Genomic DNA, 19,399 nt, shown 5'->3' on the forward strand with positions numbered 1-19,399 from the left:
CCCACTCCATCAAAAATGTAAGTTTTTTAAAAACAATAACCCAAAACCACCCCCACCCCCAAACCCCCTGCCTGCCATCCCTGGGGCTGCAAAATTGCTGCTACCCCTTCCCCTGATGGGCATGGAGCTGCACCATGCAGCTCCTTGCCCACTTCTGGTGCTGCTCTTACCTGTGAGTAAGCAGGCACCAGGTGGGATGGGTGCCCACACCTCCCACAGTCTTGGGACGGTCCCGGCACCGCGGGAAAAATCAGGATAACGGAACCAGTTATCCCAGGAAAATTCAGGAGTTGTCCCTGGTTGCCCCCAGGATCCCCTGTGCATCATGTAGATCCAGGGACAACCCCGGGATATAGGGCTAGTGTAGACATGCCCTCTGTGAACAGAAGAGGCCCTTCTATTTGTGGTGGAGCAAGTCTGGTTATAGCCCAGTGTTATCTTAAATGCAGTAAAATTCCTTTGGCCCTGTTCAGAAGACAGCTCAAACCATGGCTTTAACCATGTTGAATAAGGTCAAAAGCCTTATTTACCATGGTTAAAGCCTTGTTTTTTGGTGTCTTCTGTACGGGGCCTTTGTTTCCAAGAGCTCCTGTTGCCCTTCTATTAGAATGTACCATTGATTTCCCTTCAGAACAAGAATGCTTTAATCGTGCATTCAAAAATGTTTTTTGCGGTATTGAATAAATGCTTGCTCCATCAGGAGGTGTCAGGTTTCATTGCCAAGCTGCCCATCATGTGTTGTTTTGCTTGAATATGCAGTATGATATGGGTTAAATGAGTTTTCTACTCCTGAACTTTTGAGTTCCTGTCAGATGGAAGACAGGAAGAGAGTAAGACTCTCATTATGTCTTATTTTGGAATTGCTATTGCATCCCCATTCCTGCAACTGCTACTAGCACGTTCCTAAACCTGCATAGGGTTCTGTAAGTGTGCTCAGCTGAATGCACTTACCGAAATTCTGAGATTGGGAAGTCTGATAGAAAGCCCTATACAGTTTTCATCTAAGCAGAAGCCAGGCATGCCAGGGACATTGGGGGCAAGACTTACCTGTCCACCATGTCTTCCTATACACACCGCCTTATACACAAGCAGGCAAACACTTGCATAGGGATTTAGAGCCTCTACAATGTACCAGTGCTCTTAAACCTGCCCCAAATAGAGTAAACAATTTTATAGCACCCCATTCACCAGTCCTAAACGTAACTCCTCAAGGGCCTTGTAAGGAAAGTGTTTCCCATCAGATGACAAAAACAGAGCTACAACAATAGAATTCGCAACAAATGTAGAAAGTGTGGAGTGCTTCTGTTCAGGTTGCCAGCCAACTGGTCAGCCGTGCCCTCCTCCCAGCCACTCCATTCCATCTCTCCTCCCCCTGGTTTTCCATTTTTATCCCTCTGTTCAGTATTTATTGGACCTTTTATGGGCTTCTCTCTTTTAGGATTTTTAAATGTTGTACTTCTGCAAAGCTTGAGATTTCCCAGAGCCTGGTGATGCCTCTTCTTGTGCATGAATGGTGCTTTTTGGCTATATAAGGATCTACACTCAGAAATGCATAGGTCTATGTAATGCCTCTAAATCTTTGTGTGTGTGTCATGGAGAGGTTGATCTCCCAGCAGAGCTGAAACTTTGACTTGAACCATTTGACATGCATCCAAAAATAATGGCATTTCACAAAAATATGCTTCATACGTCAGTAATCTAGGATTGACTACTGCAATGCAGCTGTGTTGTATTTGCTGATGAGTTCCTCATGATTGTCTTATTCTTAATAAATAAGAGATGAAGCTGGTTTTATTAATCTGATATGATTAACTATGCTCATCGTGCCTTCGAGAAAGAAAGTTCTACCCATTCTTGCTGCAAGTGCTGTGTAGTGTTAGGCTAGATGACTGAGTTAGTTTGTCAAGGCAAGAAATGAGTTTTCTGGAACTACTCCTATGTGACCTCAAGGCATTTTTATGGCACATCCTTGTTATAGGCAAGGATCTACTTCATCAGACACATCGAGTAGACATAGAAGGTGGTTACAATGTGTACAAGAGGGAAGAGGTGAAGGGGGGGGAAATTGCTTGACCAGCTCCCAGTGACCTTCAAGCCCGCCCCCCAACTGTCAAAATAAGAAAATTCCCCTGCGCCGAGCCCAGCACAGGCCGATCAAACCGTAAGGGGGAGGGAAGTCTCCCAACCCCCGATGCTCAGCATTGAGTGTGGTGGCTGCTTTGATGCCTCAACAGGCCCAACACCAGCTGCTCCTTCGATGATCCTCCAGTTTCCTAGCCGAAATCAAAAGAGGACTGAGCCCCGTGGGGGTGAGCCTTTATAGGCTGGCTCCACCCCTGCCTCACGTGGATTGCGTGCGTGCCTGGCATGCGTGTCAGCCTTTCTTCTTTATTTCCACCTCCCACCCACCCCCGCAACAACCTCCTCGCACCCAAACCATTCTGGATGGGCGCAAACCAGACTTGTTGATAGAGCCTAGGTTATCCTTGTGATTACTAACAATAGCATATATTTATGATATACCTTTTGTCAGAAGTCAAATGTGACTGTCCTTGAAACAAATTTACTCTATTTCAATACTGCTATTTTCCAGAAAAGCTTGTATGCAAGAGAGGCATTATTTTTAGCCTCTTAGGAAACTCCCCCTCAATCAATATTATCCTCTTTATACAGCAAAACAATCAAAATGCCTTCAACACTTGTGTAATTTGGAGCGATGCATTATGGGTAGGAGCCCATTTTCAAAGTAATGTCAGTGTTCAGTGGGCCAGCACTTGTACGGTTCAGTAATCTCTGGTATTTTAGGTCTGAAATATTTTAAAACAAAAGCAGGTTGCTCTGATAAATTATTTGTGCTTTCTTGGAGAGAGAGAGAGAATGCATTTGGGTAAAATCTTCCTGTTTCAATGGAACAAAATGTATTCATGCATATGGCTTTAATATAAAGATAAAAAGGAAGACATTAGTCAGCCTACTAAAAAAGGGACCTTTGGGGAAATTATTAAAATGTTGTTGTGCTAAATAAATAAAACCTTAAAAATACATTTTTCATAATAATAATAATAATAATAATAATAATAATAATAATAATAATAATAATGCTTAATCTGGTGGCAGCTGTTGTGGCAGAGGGAGAGAGGTCTGTCTCCATCTTTTACTACCTCCTCTTCCTTATCTCTCATTCTCTTGCCCTCTGGTACCTAGAGCACTGGTACAGCAATATCCCAGATACCGGGAGCTCTGGGAAATGTAATTTTCCAAGGGTCCTTGATGTACTAACATCAAGCAACATGGGAAATGTATACTTACTAGGGCTCCCAGCACCTGGAATGCTTCCCTAACAGCATTTGAGGCAGCAAAGAAGAGGGAACAAGGAAGACATAGAAGAGAAACCTTCCTCCCTGCTGCTGCTATAGCAAGCTGCTACACCTAAGGTACTAAACATATCTCAGTTTTTGGAATTGGAAAAAGAGCGTAAAACAAAAACACATGGAATTGTGTTTATTTATTTATAACATTTATACAAAACCTTTACTTCTAGCAATTCAAGGCAGCATGTAATACACCATATTATATGGATGTAGAAACATCTCACTAATTAGTATTATGAAGAAACAATACCATCCCCCAGTGGGATGCCTGTACACACTGTAAGGAAGCAACAGTGGAGGCAGCCATGTTTTTCTCCCACAGTGCACCATAAAGGATGCTAGGTCATGATGTTCTTCCTTCTTCAGATGCATTGTAGGTGAAAATGGCCTTGGATTGGGAAGAGATTACTGCCTCCCATGCTTTCCTGTGGCAATAAAACCTGTTTTAAAATGGAGGAGGGGAGTAACAAGAGAAGCTGCTGCTACTGACGCACAGATATCTTAAGGATGTTAGCTCTCCATAACATCAGAAGGGCCCTAAAATTCTTCAGAATTTCTTCACCTTATCAAGTTTCCTTTCCCCCTTCTGCCCTTTCCACAATGGGTTGCTCCAGTCCTATATTACCGCCCCCTCTCAGCCTTCACATCTCTTAGGCTCATCTTTATATTGAAGCATAAGTAGTCATTGTGGTGTTGACACCAGCAAAAAATAATAATTTGAATGACTGGTATGTTGGGAGATATTTGGGGTGTGTGTGAAATCCACCTTGTTTCATATTAGTTGACACTATCTAGCATACTTCTTCAAAGTTGGGTACCGCTCTGCTACTCTTCACTCATTGAGCCACTCTCAAGATCTTGATTATTCTCTCTCACACAGCATCTGCACACTGCAATTTCTCTGCTTAATTTATACAGTTCATTTTAATGTTTGATAGAAAATAATTCTTGTTTATGATGAACTCTTTTTTCTCTTTTAGACAAATATATCTTGGTGCCATAGCACATGGATTTCAGGACTGCATGTGAAGAGGTAATGCAAAGTCTCTGTAATTTAAAACACACACACACACACCTATTCAGTTGGATTAATTAAGTGAACTGTTTTAGGGAAAGCAATATTTGTCAGCTGTTCTGATTTGGGAAAACAGTTCTTCCTAAACATAGAAAACATAAGACCATAATACTGTCAAACTTTTCAAAACAAAAAACAATGAAGAAGTCTTTAGCACAGATTCAGCACATGTAATATCATATCTCCAATTGTAACAACTTTTGAGTAAACCATGAACTGAAAATGGTGTGTGTGCATACATGTGTATTTGTTTATCTCTCCCGTCAGCCTGCCATTCTGAAGTTGGCCTTTGAGCTACAAGTTTACAAAGGCTATGTTTCTCAGTATCCTGTTCATGCTCTTTTAACTAGTTTTATGTATTATGTTGTTCCCCGCCTCGATCCAGAGGGAGAGGCGGGTAATAGATATATTATTATTATTATTATTATTATTATTATTATTATTATTATCATCATCATCATCATCATCATCATCATCATCATCTCCTCTTTCTCGCATTGTTGTTGTTGTTGTTGTTGTTGTTGTTGTTGTTATGTCTTTCTACCTTTGATTTATTGGTCCTAAACATCCTGCTTCTCTTTATCATTAAAAACTAGCTGGTAGCAGGACGTATAAAAATGTTGTTAATCGCAAACACATGAATAATGAAATCATTATCACTAACCCAGAGCAAGTGTATATTTAATCCGAGTGGGCTTTACCTTAAGGAGTTAGATGGTAATACATTAAATTTGCATAATAACAGAAAATATTGCATTGCTATTGGAAGAAAATGGATTGTGGTTTTTAAGCACATGAAAAAAATTGTGAACTAGTGAAAGTGAATGGCTGCTGAATCTTTCAAGGTTTACTGAGAAGTTCCATGCTGCCATCATGCATAGTGAAGAGATAGAGTTGAATAGAGAAACTGGGGCTGTGGAGAAACACGGAGCCCAGGAGCTGGAGAGGGTGTGTGCTATTGGCAAGGAAGACAGAGGCAAAGGAAGCCACACACAAACTCACACACACATGAATCACAAGTACTTTTAAGAGTAGAGATTGGTGTGTATGGGGTGGTTCATTTTCCCAGTATTGCAGTACTATTACTATGAGAAGAAAAATCAACACCTGAAAAAGTTCTCCCTTCTGTGCATCTATTAAATACAGAAATCCAAAGAGGGTAATGGGTTCAAGAGATAGCAGTGTGTGTGAGTGAGTGAGTGAAAGAGGGAGTTTTCAAATTAATTTGAATTAAGCCAGTGCAGAAGGCAGGAGGAAAAGGAAAACCTGGGCTGAGCTGCTCTGGGCCTACGCCTCCAATAAAGCCCATTACTGTGGGAATGAAGGGCCCGAAGTAGTGTTCCTGGGCTTCCCTTCTCTCTTTATCTATGAGCTTTTCAGAAGTTGAGGATTCTGGTAAATAAAATGTAACCCAAAAGCTGAAACAGGACATATTTCAGATCGGCATGTGTTGACTCGGCTTCATTAAATCTGAAATTAATTAGACGCCTTTCAGCTCTTAAAGGCTGACCTATTTATGTGTATCAATGATGCTTTCAAGTAGCAAAGGAAGGATTGTGATTTAACTGAAGATTTGATTTAAAGTTGTATTGTACAGCACCAACTGAAAAGCAAATATGACCAGGGTCTCGTTACATTTTAGAGTTTTTCAGGTAAATTAGATTTTTCTGCACATGTTTTTCCTTGGCGATGAATAGTTTGCTTTTCCCATGCTTGACTTGCTTGTTCAAACTGTGAATAAACTCTGTCCATGTGCATCACAGTGCTGACTTCTATTTTAATTTCATTGTGCTGCTTAATTACATCTACTGTATAGCTATGTGCTGCTTAATTCTTGCCCCCAGCTCTCTTCATAAAGCTTCTCGGGAGATTTTATAGGGTAATCAACCAAGTCAGAAGTGTACAGTCAAGTCAAGTAAAATGACTATGTAAACAATTTAACAATTCTCAAAAATAATTTTACCTCAGGCAGCCCTCAAATTAATTAGCAGTGATTGGGATGCTTCTAGGTATGAATCAGTAGGTGTTCCAGCCACCCCCTAAACCTTGCTTGGCTGAGAGAAATATACGAATAGCATGAAAATGTAGCTGTTACATAGTCCTTCCAGTGTTCCTTTCCTTCTTCCTATCCCCATATCTAATATTTCAAACACTGTGGATATCCTTCATTCCATAAATCAGGGATTTGAAACTCAAAGAAACACATCTTCAGTATAACTCATTATGCCTTGGAGCACTGTTTGATTCATCTGCCTAACTCCAACAATGGAGTGAAGAGCCTGAAGTCAAGAACCTAATGTCAGTCATAGATTTCCAACATTGGAAGCATGCCTGAGGTACCAGGGATGGAGACCGCAACCAGACATAATTTTCCTGGGGCTGAGGAATGTCTATATATATTTTTCCAATTACCTGAGGAATTGGCTATCTGTAATAGCAGGGGCATCAGAGTCTAGTTCAGACATATTACTCAACCATCTATCTATTTATTTATTTATTTATTTATTTATTTATTTATTTATTTATTACGTTTTTATACCACCCAATAGCTGAAGGTCTCTGGGCAGTTCACAAAAATTAAAATCATGAAGAGCATAAAAACAACCAACAATTTAAAAACACGAATACAAAATACAATATAAAAAGCACAGCCAGGATTAAAACCACACAGCAAAAATTGATATAGTTTAAAATATAGAATTAAAACAGCAAAGTTTAAATTTAGGTTAGATTAAGTGTTAAAATGCTGAGAAAATAAAAAGGTCTTCAGCTGGCGACGAAAGGAGTACACTGTAGGCGCCAAGCAAACCTGTCTGGAGAGCTCATTCCACAACCGGGGTGCCACAGCAGAGAAAGCCCTCCTCCTAGTAGCCACCTGTCTCACTTCCTTTGGCAGGGGCTCACTGAGAAGGACCCCTGTGGATGATCTTAAGGTCTGGGCAGGCACATATGGGAGGAGGCGTTCCTTTAAATAACCTGGACCAAGCCGTTTAGGGCTTTGAATGTTAGTACCATCTGTCCCCTCTCTTGAGGAACTTCCCTCGGACACTCTCACAACTGGCTTCTGCTGGCAGTCTCTTGCTTGAGAAGCCAAATCCCAGGGACTGTACTTGAGCAACAGGATGAAGACTAACTGGGACATGTGTTTTATGCCACATAGCAATGGTTGGGGAAACTGATGTAATGATGCTATACAGTAGGGGGAATCTAAGTAGCTGTAATGTGGGGCAGAAAAGTCTTTGGAGTCTGTTAGCAGGAATGAATGGGTAAGCACTAGCAGCAATATCCCACGGGGCTCAAGAAACTGAAATTTATTGAGAGGGGAAAGGAATCTTAGAGATCTTAGAACAAGGCAGATATCTACAATGCAGATGCCCATTCAGCACATCTAACACGCCTGTGAACTCCAGTTCCAAAAGGGAAAATGCCAGTGTAATAATTAGCTGAACGTCCTTGTTGAAACCAACAGTAAGAGTAGAAGGGATGCACTCCTCTTGGCATTATAAGATAACTTTATGGGCATTAGTTTATGACCTCCATCATCCATTTCAAATCATCACCTCTTGCCCTAGCATGAAATCTTTCCAGATTGACCAGCTGGATTTAGACATCCTTTAGTTAATCAATCCTCAGACACAAGCCATGATCTGAAAAGCACTTGAAATGAATTTGTTTCCATGCATAGAGGAGCTATAGGATTATAACCATAAAGCAGGATGATTGGAATCCTTCATGGTGTTTCAGTTCTCTGCTGTGATCCCAGTTAAGCTCCTGGCTCATGAGTAATCCTAATACTTCTAATTAGATTAATCAGAGGCTGTAAGAGTAAAATAGGCTTGCCTGGGTGACACCCTGTATTAAGTAATGTGCAAGGTTGAACCCATATGCACTGTGATGCTGGAATCTGAAATATATGCCTTGATGTTGTAAAGGGGTGGTGGTATTTGCTTATCCAAAAAACCAAGTGTCTATTAAATTGTTAGCAAGGCTCATTGTCTTTTACCCATATTCAGAACCAAGATATGTGGGTAGGTGTTATTAACTCAGTCAGTTTTTGAACCAATAAAATTGCTGATTAGTTTTTTCATACATTGTTTCAATATTTCTGTTTACTTCTGATAACCATAGGAATTTCAGCCAATAAGCTGAGAGATCTGTTGAAATGTACTATTCTCGCTGAACATCCCAGTTTAAAAACTAAAAAAGATTACAAAAAATCTTTTTGAACCTATAAGATGAACAATCAGTATGCAGCTTGGTAACTAAGGAAACCTTTTTTCTTTTCATCCTTTGAAGACAAAGACAGGGATTTGTTTGCTGCAGGATGGTAACCAGGAGCCTTTCAAAGTGCGGCTGCACTTAGCCAAAGATATTTTGACGATTCAAGAACAAGACGTGATCTGTGTGTCTGGTGAACCTTTTTATTCTGGTGTAAGTATCATTTTCTTCCATGCTTCTCAAAATGTTTATTATACACATTGAATATTCCCAGACCACTCTTGCATTGGTTGGGGGATATCAACATATATAAAACAGGAAGAAAACCGTGTGTGTGTGTGTGTGTGTGTGTGTGTGTGTGTGTGTGTGTGTGTGTTCAATTACTAGGGCTAATATACTAAGGTCTAGAAAGAAGCTGTGAAATATGTGTTGTCATTTTGATGTAGTATAAATCATTCAACCATCATTTGGGGGATCAGTGCAGTGAATGGTCCTTGTGAGTTTTCACATAGCTCTTTCGTTTGGAATTGATAAATCTTCAAAGCCAACTGAGTGATCAATGGGCAAAGAAATGGCTGCAGTTATTGCACTCTGCTGCTGGTGGTTTCATAATACATGACCATGTCATCAGTTAGTAGTTCATATGAAGTGGCTAATAGGACTGGTGCAAAAACAACCTCCCCTGATCCTCAGTGCTAATGAGATTGGAGTAACAAATACTTGCATTGGAGAAGTTATTGCATCAGTATTTGGTTTCAACATTCAAAGAGGAAATATATGGGCAACATACATAAACTATGTTGTTGTAGTGTAAATTACATCTGGCACAATGCCAATACTGCTTGCCAGCACAACAGGTTTTCCAGGGAAATTCATTATGCCAGCAAGTGGTACTGCCCAATATGTATCCATCTGTCCTGATCTTGTAACTGTCATATGGGGCACAAACCATAGTCCCATATATTTTTACCCTCTTCCTCTCTCTCAGGCGGATTCCTATTCATTCTAATGTATTTTATTAACATCTTAATATGGATGATACATAAATCTAACTCTTTACTTGTCTTTAATATTGTATGTCTAAATTTCAAACTGGATGTCATTTTGACATCTTAACTTCAACACAGACAGTTCCTAAATTTTCTAGATGATTCCTACTCCTTCCCATTGGCTTTCATTGGCTTTCAGTTACTATCTTCCTCTTTTAACATGCTCTCAACCTTGACGTCTTCTTTGATTCCTGCCTATTCGTGAGATCTTCATCTCAAAATTCCCATGCCTTCTTTCGGCAGTTCCAAGATTTGGCTTTTCTATCTAAATTTGAAAAGTACATCCCATATTGAATTCATAATGGATATTTATTTATCTTTAAAAATAAATAAATCTTACCCCTCGTTGGATCTCAGGTGTATGAGCCAGGTAGTCTTCTGCTTCAGTTAAAAAAAAAAAGCCAAACAACTCCTGAACTCTGTTGTATCCTTTTGTCCTGACTTCTCACTCGCTTCTAACTCCTGACTTGGTCTTTAGTCCTGGCTACTGGCTTGTCATTTAGCTTCTGGCTCATTTCAGACTACTGTCCATGGCCCAGCACTGACAAGTGAAGAGGATGGAAAATAGACTTGAAAAGTATCAAGAAGAGAGTGCATTATGGAAAAAATAAGACGCTTCGAATAAAAAGCAACAGAAGGAGCTTTTGTAGGAATTAGAGTAGGTGATATCCAAACATGATCTTCCTTTGGAAAAAAAAGTAGAAGAAACAATGGCTTGCTTAAGAACAAACTGAACAGAACAAAATGATAGAGATTGAAAGGTTGGATAAGTAAAAGAAAAAGAAAAAGGTAGAAACCATATAGGAATCTAAAATGGGGGAAAGTCAAGAGAAGAGATGGTGGGTTTAGCATAGCAATGTCAGAGGAATCTGTTTAGGATTGGAATTTGATGATTTTCTAAGGTGCGGTCACCTGCACTTCGTTTTGATTCCTGCTTTGCTGCCCAACTCAAAACTGCAACAAGTTGGGCCAGTGCATGGATTTTCCAGGAATTTTGCATGTTTGGAGGGGGGGGGGGGGAAGTTCTGCAATTTGCACAATTTTTGAGCAATTTGCACAAAATACAGCCAAATTTATGCAATTTACACAAATTTGCCTGTAATTTGTGTAGGTTGCTCAGAAATTTGTGCAAATGACAGAACCTTCCAAAATAATGCACAAAAATCCTCCCGGAATTTGGGGAACAGTCTGCAGCTCAATTCACAGATGCAAAGTGAGTCTTACATGCTGCAGAACTCTGTTGAGCCAAAAACAACTGGATATTTGTTTTTAATGTTTGCTGTTTTTAACTTTGTAAACCGCCCAGAGAGCTTCGGCTATGGGGTGGTAGATAAATGTAATAAATAAATAAATATTTCCCAGTGACAAACATCCCTAGTTGATCACATTAGCTGAACATGAAATAGATGAAAAAGTAGAGTACGATTCAGGCCCTGTTCAGACAACACACTAAGCCACGGTTAGACCACTAACTCTTTTGTAGCAAATGGTTAGTGAGCCTGTTTAAACTATTGTTATGTGCCACTATGGTTAGTAATGGTTCACAAGAAACATTAAACCATAATGTTTAGCTTAAATTGCTTAACCACCATGGTTTAGTGTGTCATCTGAACAGGCTCACAGAAGATACAGAAGATGAAAAGAAAGAAGAAGAACAATGGTAGAAAAAGATGCCAGTGAAGAAAAAATGTTCAAGAGTTTATTAAGAAAGTGTATAGCAAAATGCTTGAAGCAAAATAGAAGGGATTAATTTAGCAGAATGTCAAAGAAAAAAAATGATGGCGCAGTTCTATACACACTTACCTGGGAGTAAGTCCCATTGAATTCAAGTGGACTTACTTTTTAGTAGTCCTGTTTAGGCTTGCACTGTAAATGCAGTGAAGCCATTGTGGCTGAGAAACCAATTTAGCAATAGAGTAGGAAGAGAGCACAGATTAATAATGGAGGAAGTTGGGAATAAAATGGGACTTCCACCAGAGTCACTTAGGAACTCTGATGTAAGGACCAAAACAGAAGAGCCTTGCTGGATCAGCATAAAGATATATCTAATCTAGCATCCTGTTCACAATAGAGGCCAACCAGATGTTTCTGGAATGCCCACAAGCAGAAAATAAGCACAATAGGACTCTTCTGTTGTTGATCCCTAAAGCTGTAGTGTTGCATATAGCCATCATGAGCAGTAGCCCTTGATAATAGCTATAACCACCATGAATTTGCCTAATCCTTCTTTAAGTGATGGCTATGAATGTGAAAATGGATTTCTATCAAGGGCTCGGCCCTTGGTGTTTATTTGCAGGGCCTTACCACCCTTGTCCTAGAGCCCTTCATTAGGAAAATGTATAAGAAAATGCCTGGTCTTTGCATTGCAAATTCCAAGAAGAATACTTCCTGCAGATTCAAGCTTCTGTGAAAAATAATAGTGGGCATGCTAGTGGTGTTTTCAGCATGAAAAATAAGTCTTGCAGTATACCTTATAAGAAAACAGAAATGTCTTCCACGTGTGTGTATGTGTGTGTATGCGTGTCATTTTAGCAGCTCTTCAAATGCCATTTCATAGCTGTTGTTTTAATTGGCTTTAGAATACTGTAGGAAGTTCTGAGAGCAGTTTCCCCCCCCCCGTTTTGGTTCCTATCTTTAGCATGATGATGTCCACTGGCTCTACCAATGAAAGAAACTAAGAATTGCTTAATATCAATAAACTCTATAGCCTTGCTATTTTACCAGATCATATCTGGGTTCATTTTATTTTTAAAGCACTCGTCATTCCCCAGTTGCATTTCCGTAATATGCTAGAAATCTCTTACTAAAAGTCTTGTTGAGATTTAAATAAATTGACAGCGTCTGAAAAGGTTTTAACTGGAGCTTGGATTTTTATGTATTGTTAAGTGTTTCAAATGGTTTTGTAAATGGTTTTTATGTTATATTTTGTATTGAATTTGTATGGTTTGAATCTTTTGTAAATTGCCCGGAGAGCTTTGGCTATTAGGCAGTATAGAAATCAAATAAATAAATAAATAAATAAGAAAGTAATATTTTGGAATATCTGCATAATATTTTTAATTGTTGTACATTGTTATAGCCTATATTTTTGGAATATTATCATAGAAGATAACAAATGATGTATTCTACTTGATTACCCTGGCTTTACATTATGGATAGTGTGATGGCTATGTGTTATAGATATGTTTCTCAGGCATTAAGATGAGATCCTAAAACAAGAGGCTTATCCTAGCTATGAATATACAGAGCAGTCACTGTTTTTGTTGCTATCTAGTGCTGATTAGACATGTCCAGTTGAACTAGGGTTGCCTAACTTTTATTGGATGCTCTTGAAGGGTACACTGTAATAGTATCTCCACTGTAATAGGATCTCCACTGTGATAGTATCTCCAATAGTATCTCTTCTTTCCTCCCATAGGAAAGAATAGTGAACATTCACTTGCACAGAGAAAGTAAAGCAGTCAACTCAGGGATACCATTGGGGTTTTCTGCCACTGGTAATCTCACTCTTGAGATTCTGTCTGTCTAATCTCATCTAGGTCATACCAGCATATGATGGAACTATGGAAATGTGTGTGCGCACACACGCTACTCATGCATATGGTTCATGTGTGTTTGTGTGCTGAGGGAGGGCTTATATATTGCAAGGACTTTTATGATGATGTAGGGCATTCCTCCTCCTATCATACCTCCATGGAGTCCTGTCAGTGAAAGCTGAGTGACCCAGCATCACACCTCCATGTGAAATTGTTCAAATATGCTGGATTTTACTTTTCCCGATGAGAATGAAGAACTTGAGCCAGTCTATGTATTTTGTTTTCCTGCCTGCATAAGCAATCCCTAGACTCAGCATCCATGATCAGCATGGGTGGTCATCTGTGGTGCCCTTGCACTGACAGAAGGACCACATTCGACCAGATCCCTCACAATTGCTGTTGGATCCCACCATTTTGTGTTCCAGCTTGCACACAAGGCTAAACAATGCTATAAGAGCATCAGCAAAGCGTTGAGGGGCAGGGGCATGATTGAGCTGCAGTAGCTGGCTCAGACTGGTGTGCAGTATTAAATGGGATGGAGAAAGGGAGTCAATAGACAGTAAATGATCTGGCTATTGCTGTGATTCTCCTATTTTATTTTATTTTATTTTTAAAAAGGATTTAGGTATATTATAGGAGATACATTAATGAGGATGGATTTGTGCTGTGCACAGAAACATGTGAGAGGGACTCAGTAAAATACAGCACAAGGCACTAAAATGACTGCAGGATATCTCTGTGTTACTTCAGAAAGATGGGTCACTTTGGCCTTTTGCATATCTACTTTTAAAGAGATTAAGTATTTGCCTGTGGCAAGCTTATTGGCACTTAAAAAATACGACTTTAAAATTATTCTTTACAATTCAAAACAAACAAGCCAGAAATAGCTGATTCCTTTAAAAACAAATAAATGTTGAACTCCAAACGAAAGGTAGTTCAAGAGTGATTGTGTATATTTTCATGAGAAATATTTAATCTAAATGAAATTGAACTGGGTTTGCCTTTTCAGGAAAGAACTGTAACTATTAGAAGACAAACTGTAGGAGGATTTGGATTAAGTATAAAGGTAGTGTATGTTTTTCCATTCTCCCCTCGCATATATTATATTAGAGATGTCTTTTATCTTGTAGAAAATATGTTAAATGAGATCAAAAGGCGCTTGATTATATTGTTACCTGCACTTTCAATGAGTTCTGAATAGGGGTGTATAAGAAATTCATTTTAATTTTTGACCATAGTTTAACCTATTCTTGGAACTGAACTGAGACCCAAACACAATTTGTATTCGAGATCCTTGTATTTCCAAGCTTGCATTGGAATGTGCAGAACCCCCCAAAAATGCATTTGTAAAATGCCTACAGTTTTTAAAAAATCAAGTGAAAAAATATGTAGTTTTGAAAAATGCACTCAAGACACAGTGTAATCAATGGAAGAAATACGCATACAATTAAAAATGTGCACAAAAATTAGGGATGGATAAGAATTTTATTCCAGCAAATCACTCAGAAACGCCCCTCTTCACAACCCCGAACATGGATGGGAAGACATGTTCTCCCAAATTCCCAAATTTGCATTTGCAAAATGCACAGCTTTTGAAAAATCTACAGCTTTTGGGGAAAATACATTTTTCCCCGTTTGAAAGAAACAGAAAGCAGGTCTTAAACACGAACAGGAGCAAACCGAACCAATCTTTGAATTAAAGTTCAGAGAATTTCACTGAGCTCAAGCATCTTAGGCCAGATCTACACATTGTGTGAAATCATTATGATCCCTTCATGGTAACACTATATCCCTCTTGCACATTTAAGCCTCATAGGATTCACAATTACTTCTGTTGTGGTATTTTGAATAATGTGGAATAAAAAGCAGGAAATAACATAATGAAAGAAGTATATTGAATGTGTAATGTGCCCCAATGGTGATCAGTGCACTTCAACTGCGCTATAAAGCAGGAGTGTAGATCTAGCTCAGGATTCTTCCATCCCCAACAAAAAATATGCACAAAATTCAGTGTGACAAGAAGAAAAAGCTTACAATCTGACACAGACACAAGTTGGAAAGGGCTTCAAGTTGTAATTTGGAAAACCTTGATGAGCTCAGGTTTTGCTGATTTGCACCACCTGAAAGGTTTCATTAAGGGTTTGTTTACCTTTACAATGTACTTTTACAATGTACCTTTACAATCAGTTCAAGCTCTTTTTTCCATAGTTAACGGGAAAGCAAGCAGAGGCAGCATCCTATTTAGATTCAATATGAGCTCCTAAGGTTGGATATATACATACAAAGGACAATCAACTGCACACTCTAGTCTTTTGTTCAATGGTACTTATATTTGAAGTGCTTATTAATGAAGGCTAAATTACGATGACAGGCACACTGTACAGAGACCAATAATTCTGCATTAATTTTAGAGTTGCTTGCTGATAAGACCAAAAATTGAAATGTTTCTCCGTTGTATTTATTTTGCTATTTGTGGAACTATTAATCTACATGTATGTTCTTTTAAAAGCTTAGCAAACTTTAAAAGAAAGGAAGAGACTTTCAAATGATGTTCTTCATTCTGAAGCAGTATATAAAGCTATCTTTTCCCTTTCTTCTCAATAAATTTATTTATCCTTGCAAGGGAGCAGTTGGGTTTTGATGAGTATCAGCAGTGACATATGTATGAAAAGTAAGAAATGAGAGGGAGTGAGAAATCCTATGGTCCTTAGATAGTGTCTGAGGGGCCATCGGATATTTTGGTTTCCCAATCTGAGGCTGGAGACAGCGCTTTGAGCTTGAGGTGGGGGGGGGGGGGAATCAGAGTTCCAAACCCTCCCTCCCCCTCGCAGCAATTGCAGAATGAACTCAAAACCATTCACTGAAACACTCCCTTCTCTCATTTTCTGACCTGGTATGAGTTATCCTCAGGTCTTTCCAGCCTTTTCCTTTTCTACTCCAAAGTGGCCCAACTACAAGGGCAAAAAGCCCATCTAGGAAGAAATACAGAACAGGAAAACAAGAAGGTGAAGGTTGCTTCCACCACTTTTCCCACCCTACATAGGATGATCGAAGGTCTCCAGGTTTGGGGGCTTATGATCATGAAGGGTGCAACCCATAGGATTACACCCTAAATCATGTATTCATACCTGAACTTGGAATCTGAAACTTTAAACATGAGTAATGTAATTTTTAACACTAATAAAATAAAATGATCTAATATTTTTGCTACCAGATTTTAAGCAGAAGTGTCCACCACTGCTTTTTAAGTATAAGAGGGCAGTTATGTTGGATAAAACCCAGCAATTGTATTTGCATTTCATATGTTCTTGAATTTGCAAACATTTTCAGAGAACATGTGATCCGGTTCACATTTGTGTTCAGGGTTGCGAACAGGGCATTTGCAGACTGAAATTAAATTCTCATGCAGCCCTAACTGTGACTTCTTAGCCAAATTCAAAATCACCCTAATGATCCTTCCAGTGGTCTCTATCAAGTCCCAGCATTCCAAATTAGTACCCAAATCTGTGTATCTTCTTCCCAAGTTCCTGTCTGACTCCTCCATTTTCACTGTTTCTTCGGGCTTACACATGAAGAATGTACCCATTTCTAAGATTCTGTGTGCCTAAGGTCCCCAAAGTTAATCCCTTGATCTGTGAAAGGAGTGTGCTTCTGTTCAATCAACTAGTACCTACCTCTCCAAACCTGCAGTGATCATGCTGTACTAATCAGTTGAAACTTGTTCAACATTGAAGGAGTTAATCTCCAATACAAAAGATTCCATAGCCAAGTCCTATTGGAAAAGTTGTAAAATATCTAGCTCGCCTTATGAGTGTTGGCTGTAGAATCAATTGGATCCACTTTGTGGAGGGTAATTCTATTTCTACATATAGAAACTGAAAAAAACAACAGACATTGGGAGAAAAATAATTGATTGAATTCACCCAAAGCTGCTATTAGATCTATTCTTATGGATTATTCTTGTGATGCTTCAGTCTACCGTCTCTTAAGTGATGAGTTTTCCTAAGAGCTGTCTGTATTGGTGACATGTAGTGATGTTGCAATATGAGCAAGCAATCAATTGGTGTGCATTGAAAAGTGCAAACAGTCTAGAGTCTCTTTCTAACTCAAGCTTATTTATATGTTCAAAGAGGTCTTTGGGGTGTGTGGCAAGATGTATAAATGCATGGTTTAAAAAAGAGGAGCTCTGACTTCAGCTTATTTTGTTTTCCACTTATTTTATTTCCTTTATGGAATAACTGTTGTTACCTGCCTTAGAATTCTCCCTTTCTTTTGTCCTGTATTTCCTATTCATTTTCTTACTGACTTTTATGCATGTAAAAATGGGGAAAAGAGAACCCAAACGTAACAAAGAAAACCTTCACATTCCTTTTAATCTGATGTCCAAAGGTCTTGCTTCCTATTGTATGCTTTTGTTTCTCTGTTCCTTTTCTGAGTGACAAGAAAATGATCACAGCATGGCCTCTATTTCAGGACTGTGTCCATTTTCCCTTTTTATAAAGTGGTCTTGATATTGTAATCTGTGGAGAATCTTGGGGTGGCTGCACTGAGTTTGTTTTCTTTTGTCAACAGTTTCTCATTGTTCTTTTCACGTCCTGCTCTGTTGATGCTGCCAACATCTTTTTTCCTCCTTAACAATAGAGTTGATTGCACTGGCATGCTTATTATTAAAAGGAATGGTAGAACACACAATGTTTCCCTTGAATAATACAAAGTAGAAAATCAAGTAAAAACTTCAAAGAAATGTAATAATATTTATAACTTTTTCATCTCGGTGAAATACAATTATTTTCATCTCACAGGGAGGAGCAGAGCATAATATTCCAGTGGTTGTTTCCAAAATTTCCAAAGAGCAACGAGGTATGTTTCTATGCTGGATTATTTGACCAAAAGATTAAATACAATATCTCCATATTTAAACATTTATTTTTGGGGTGACTTAATAGATTTAATTTCCACGTAAGAATATGACACTAAATTGGAGTGACATTCCTTTTCCCTTCTTTGTCCTGCTTTTAGACTGTGAGCAGATGATTTCCTTTTATTTTATTATTAAAGTGTTATGGAAGCTACTTTGTGATCGGAGGTCTCCAGGTTTGTTTATTTAAAATAAACATGTTTATTTAAAATAAACATTTAAATACATTTATTAAAAATTGACTTCCCTTTGTTAATTTTAGTCTCACATGATTTTAAACCCTCTTAAATACAAGCTTAGTTATTACCACTGAAACTTTATGTGCAGCATACATATTTATTGTCCAGACCAAGTAGTTGTGGTGGACATGGAGCAAGTCAAATATTCTCCAAATGTCCAACAAGTTTCTGCTTTCAGGGGGCAGGATCCAATGTTGCCATTCTGCTTACACCACTGACATAGGGCTAGTGTAAGGAATCTGCAGCTCAATGCCAACAGCAGTAGCTGGTCTGATGGAATCTCCTGGAAACCTGTCACACAAGCCTTGCTGTTTTATTGTTTTACTATGTACACCACCAATGTACATTGATGGTGATATATATATATATATATATATATATATATATATATAGAGAGAGAGAGAGAGAGAGAGAGAGAGAGAGAGAGAGAGAGAGGCATTGTGCAAGGGGTTACTTATGCTAGTGCTACGTCAACTGTTACATCAATTGTGTAACCAGAGTGGCAGCATTGGATGCTACATATTTGCATAGAAGTCAAGAGATGCTATGTGTCAGGTCAGGCACTTGAAAAGTTGAGGATGAAGCAAAAGAGGAGAAAGTGGAAGGTGAGCTGTATTCAACAAGAGCAGATCTCAAAGCAGTTCTCTCCTTCGGTCAGAGCAGTGTGGTAAAAATTAGGCTGAGTCTAGGGATACTTGATTCAGTCTTTGCAAATTCTGAAACAAGCTGGCCTGATCTGTACCTCCCAGATCGGGGTAGGCAGGTTGTGGCCAGTGGAGGCTGATGGCTCTGATGTCAGTGGGGTGGTGAATCCGCTCCAGGTTTCAGTCACAACCAGTAAGAACTCTAAATCATCTACCCAAGGTGCTTTGCTTGACACCTTGGATAGCTCCTTTAGAGTTCTGACTGGTTCTGACTGAAACCTGGAGTGGATTCACTGCTCCACTGATATTGGAGCTAACAGCATCCACTGCTTGAGGCCTTCAGTTCCCA

The 19,399-nt window shown here is 39.0% G+C and overlaps 1 protein-coding gene across 1 annotated transcript in view; it reads left to right on the top strand.

Annotated features, from left to right (window-relative positions):
* The window catches only part of SNTG1 (syntrophin gamma 1), a 136,150-nt gene that overhangs the window by 5,787 nt on the left and 110,964 nt on the right, over positions 1-19,399 (top strand). Inside the window, exons 2-5 of the mRNA XM_063129835.1 lie at positions 4,352-4,404; positions 8,743-8,877; positions 14,259-14,315; positions 18,052-18,109. Coding sequence (XP_062985905.1) covers positions 4,378-4,404; positions 8,743-8,877; positions 14,259-14,315; positions 18,052-18,109 — 277 coding nt within the window. The 5' untranslated portion in view covers positions 4,352-4,377. The remainder of the gene's footprint in view (positions 1-4,351; positions 4,405-8,742; positions 8,878-14,258; positions 14,316-18,051; positions 18,110-19,399) is intronic.

Source organism: Elgaria multicarinata, chromosome 7 (assembly GCF_023053635.1).
Source record: "Elgaria multicarinata webbii isolate HBS135686 ecotype San Diego chromosome 7, rElgMul1.1.pri, whole genome shotgun sequence".
Classification (NCBI taxonomy): domain Eukaryota; kingdom Metazoa; phylum Chordata; class Lepidosauria; order Squamata; family Anguidae; genus Elgaria; species Elgaria multicarinata.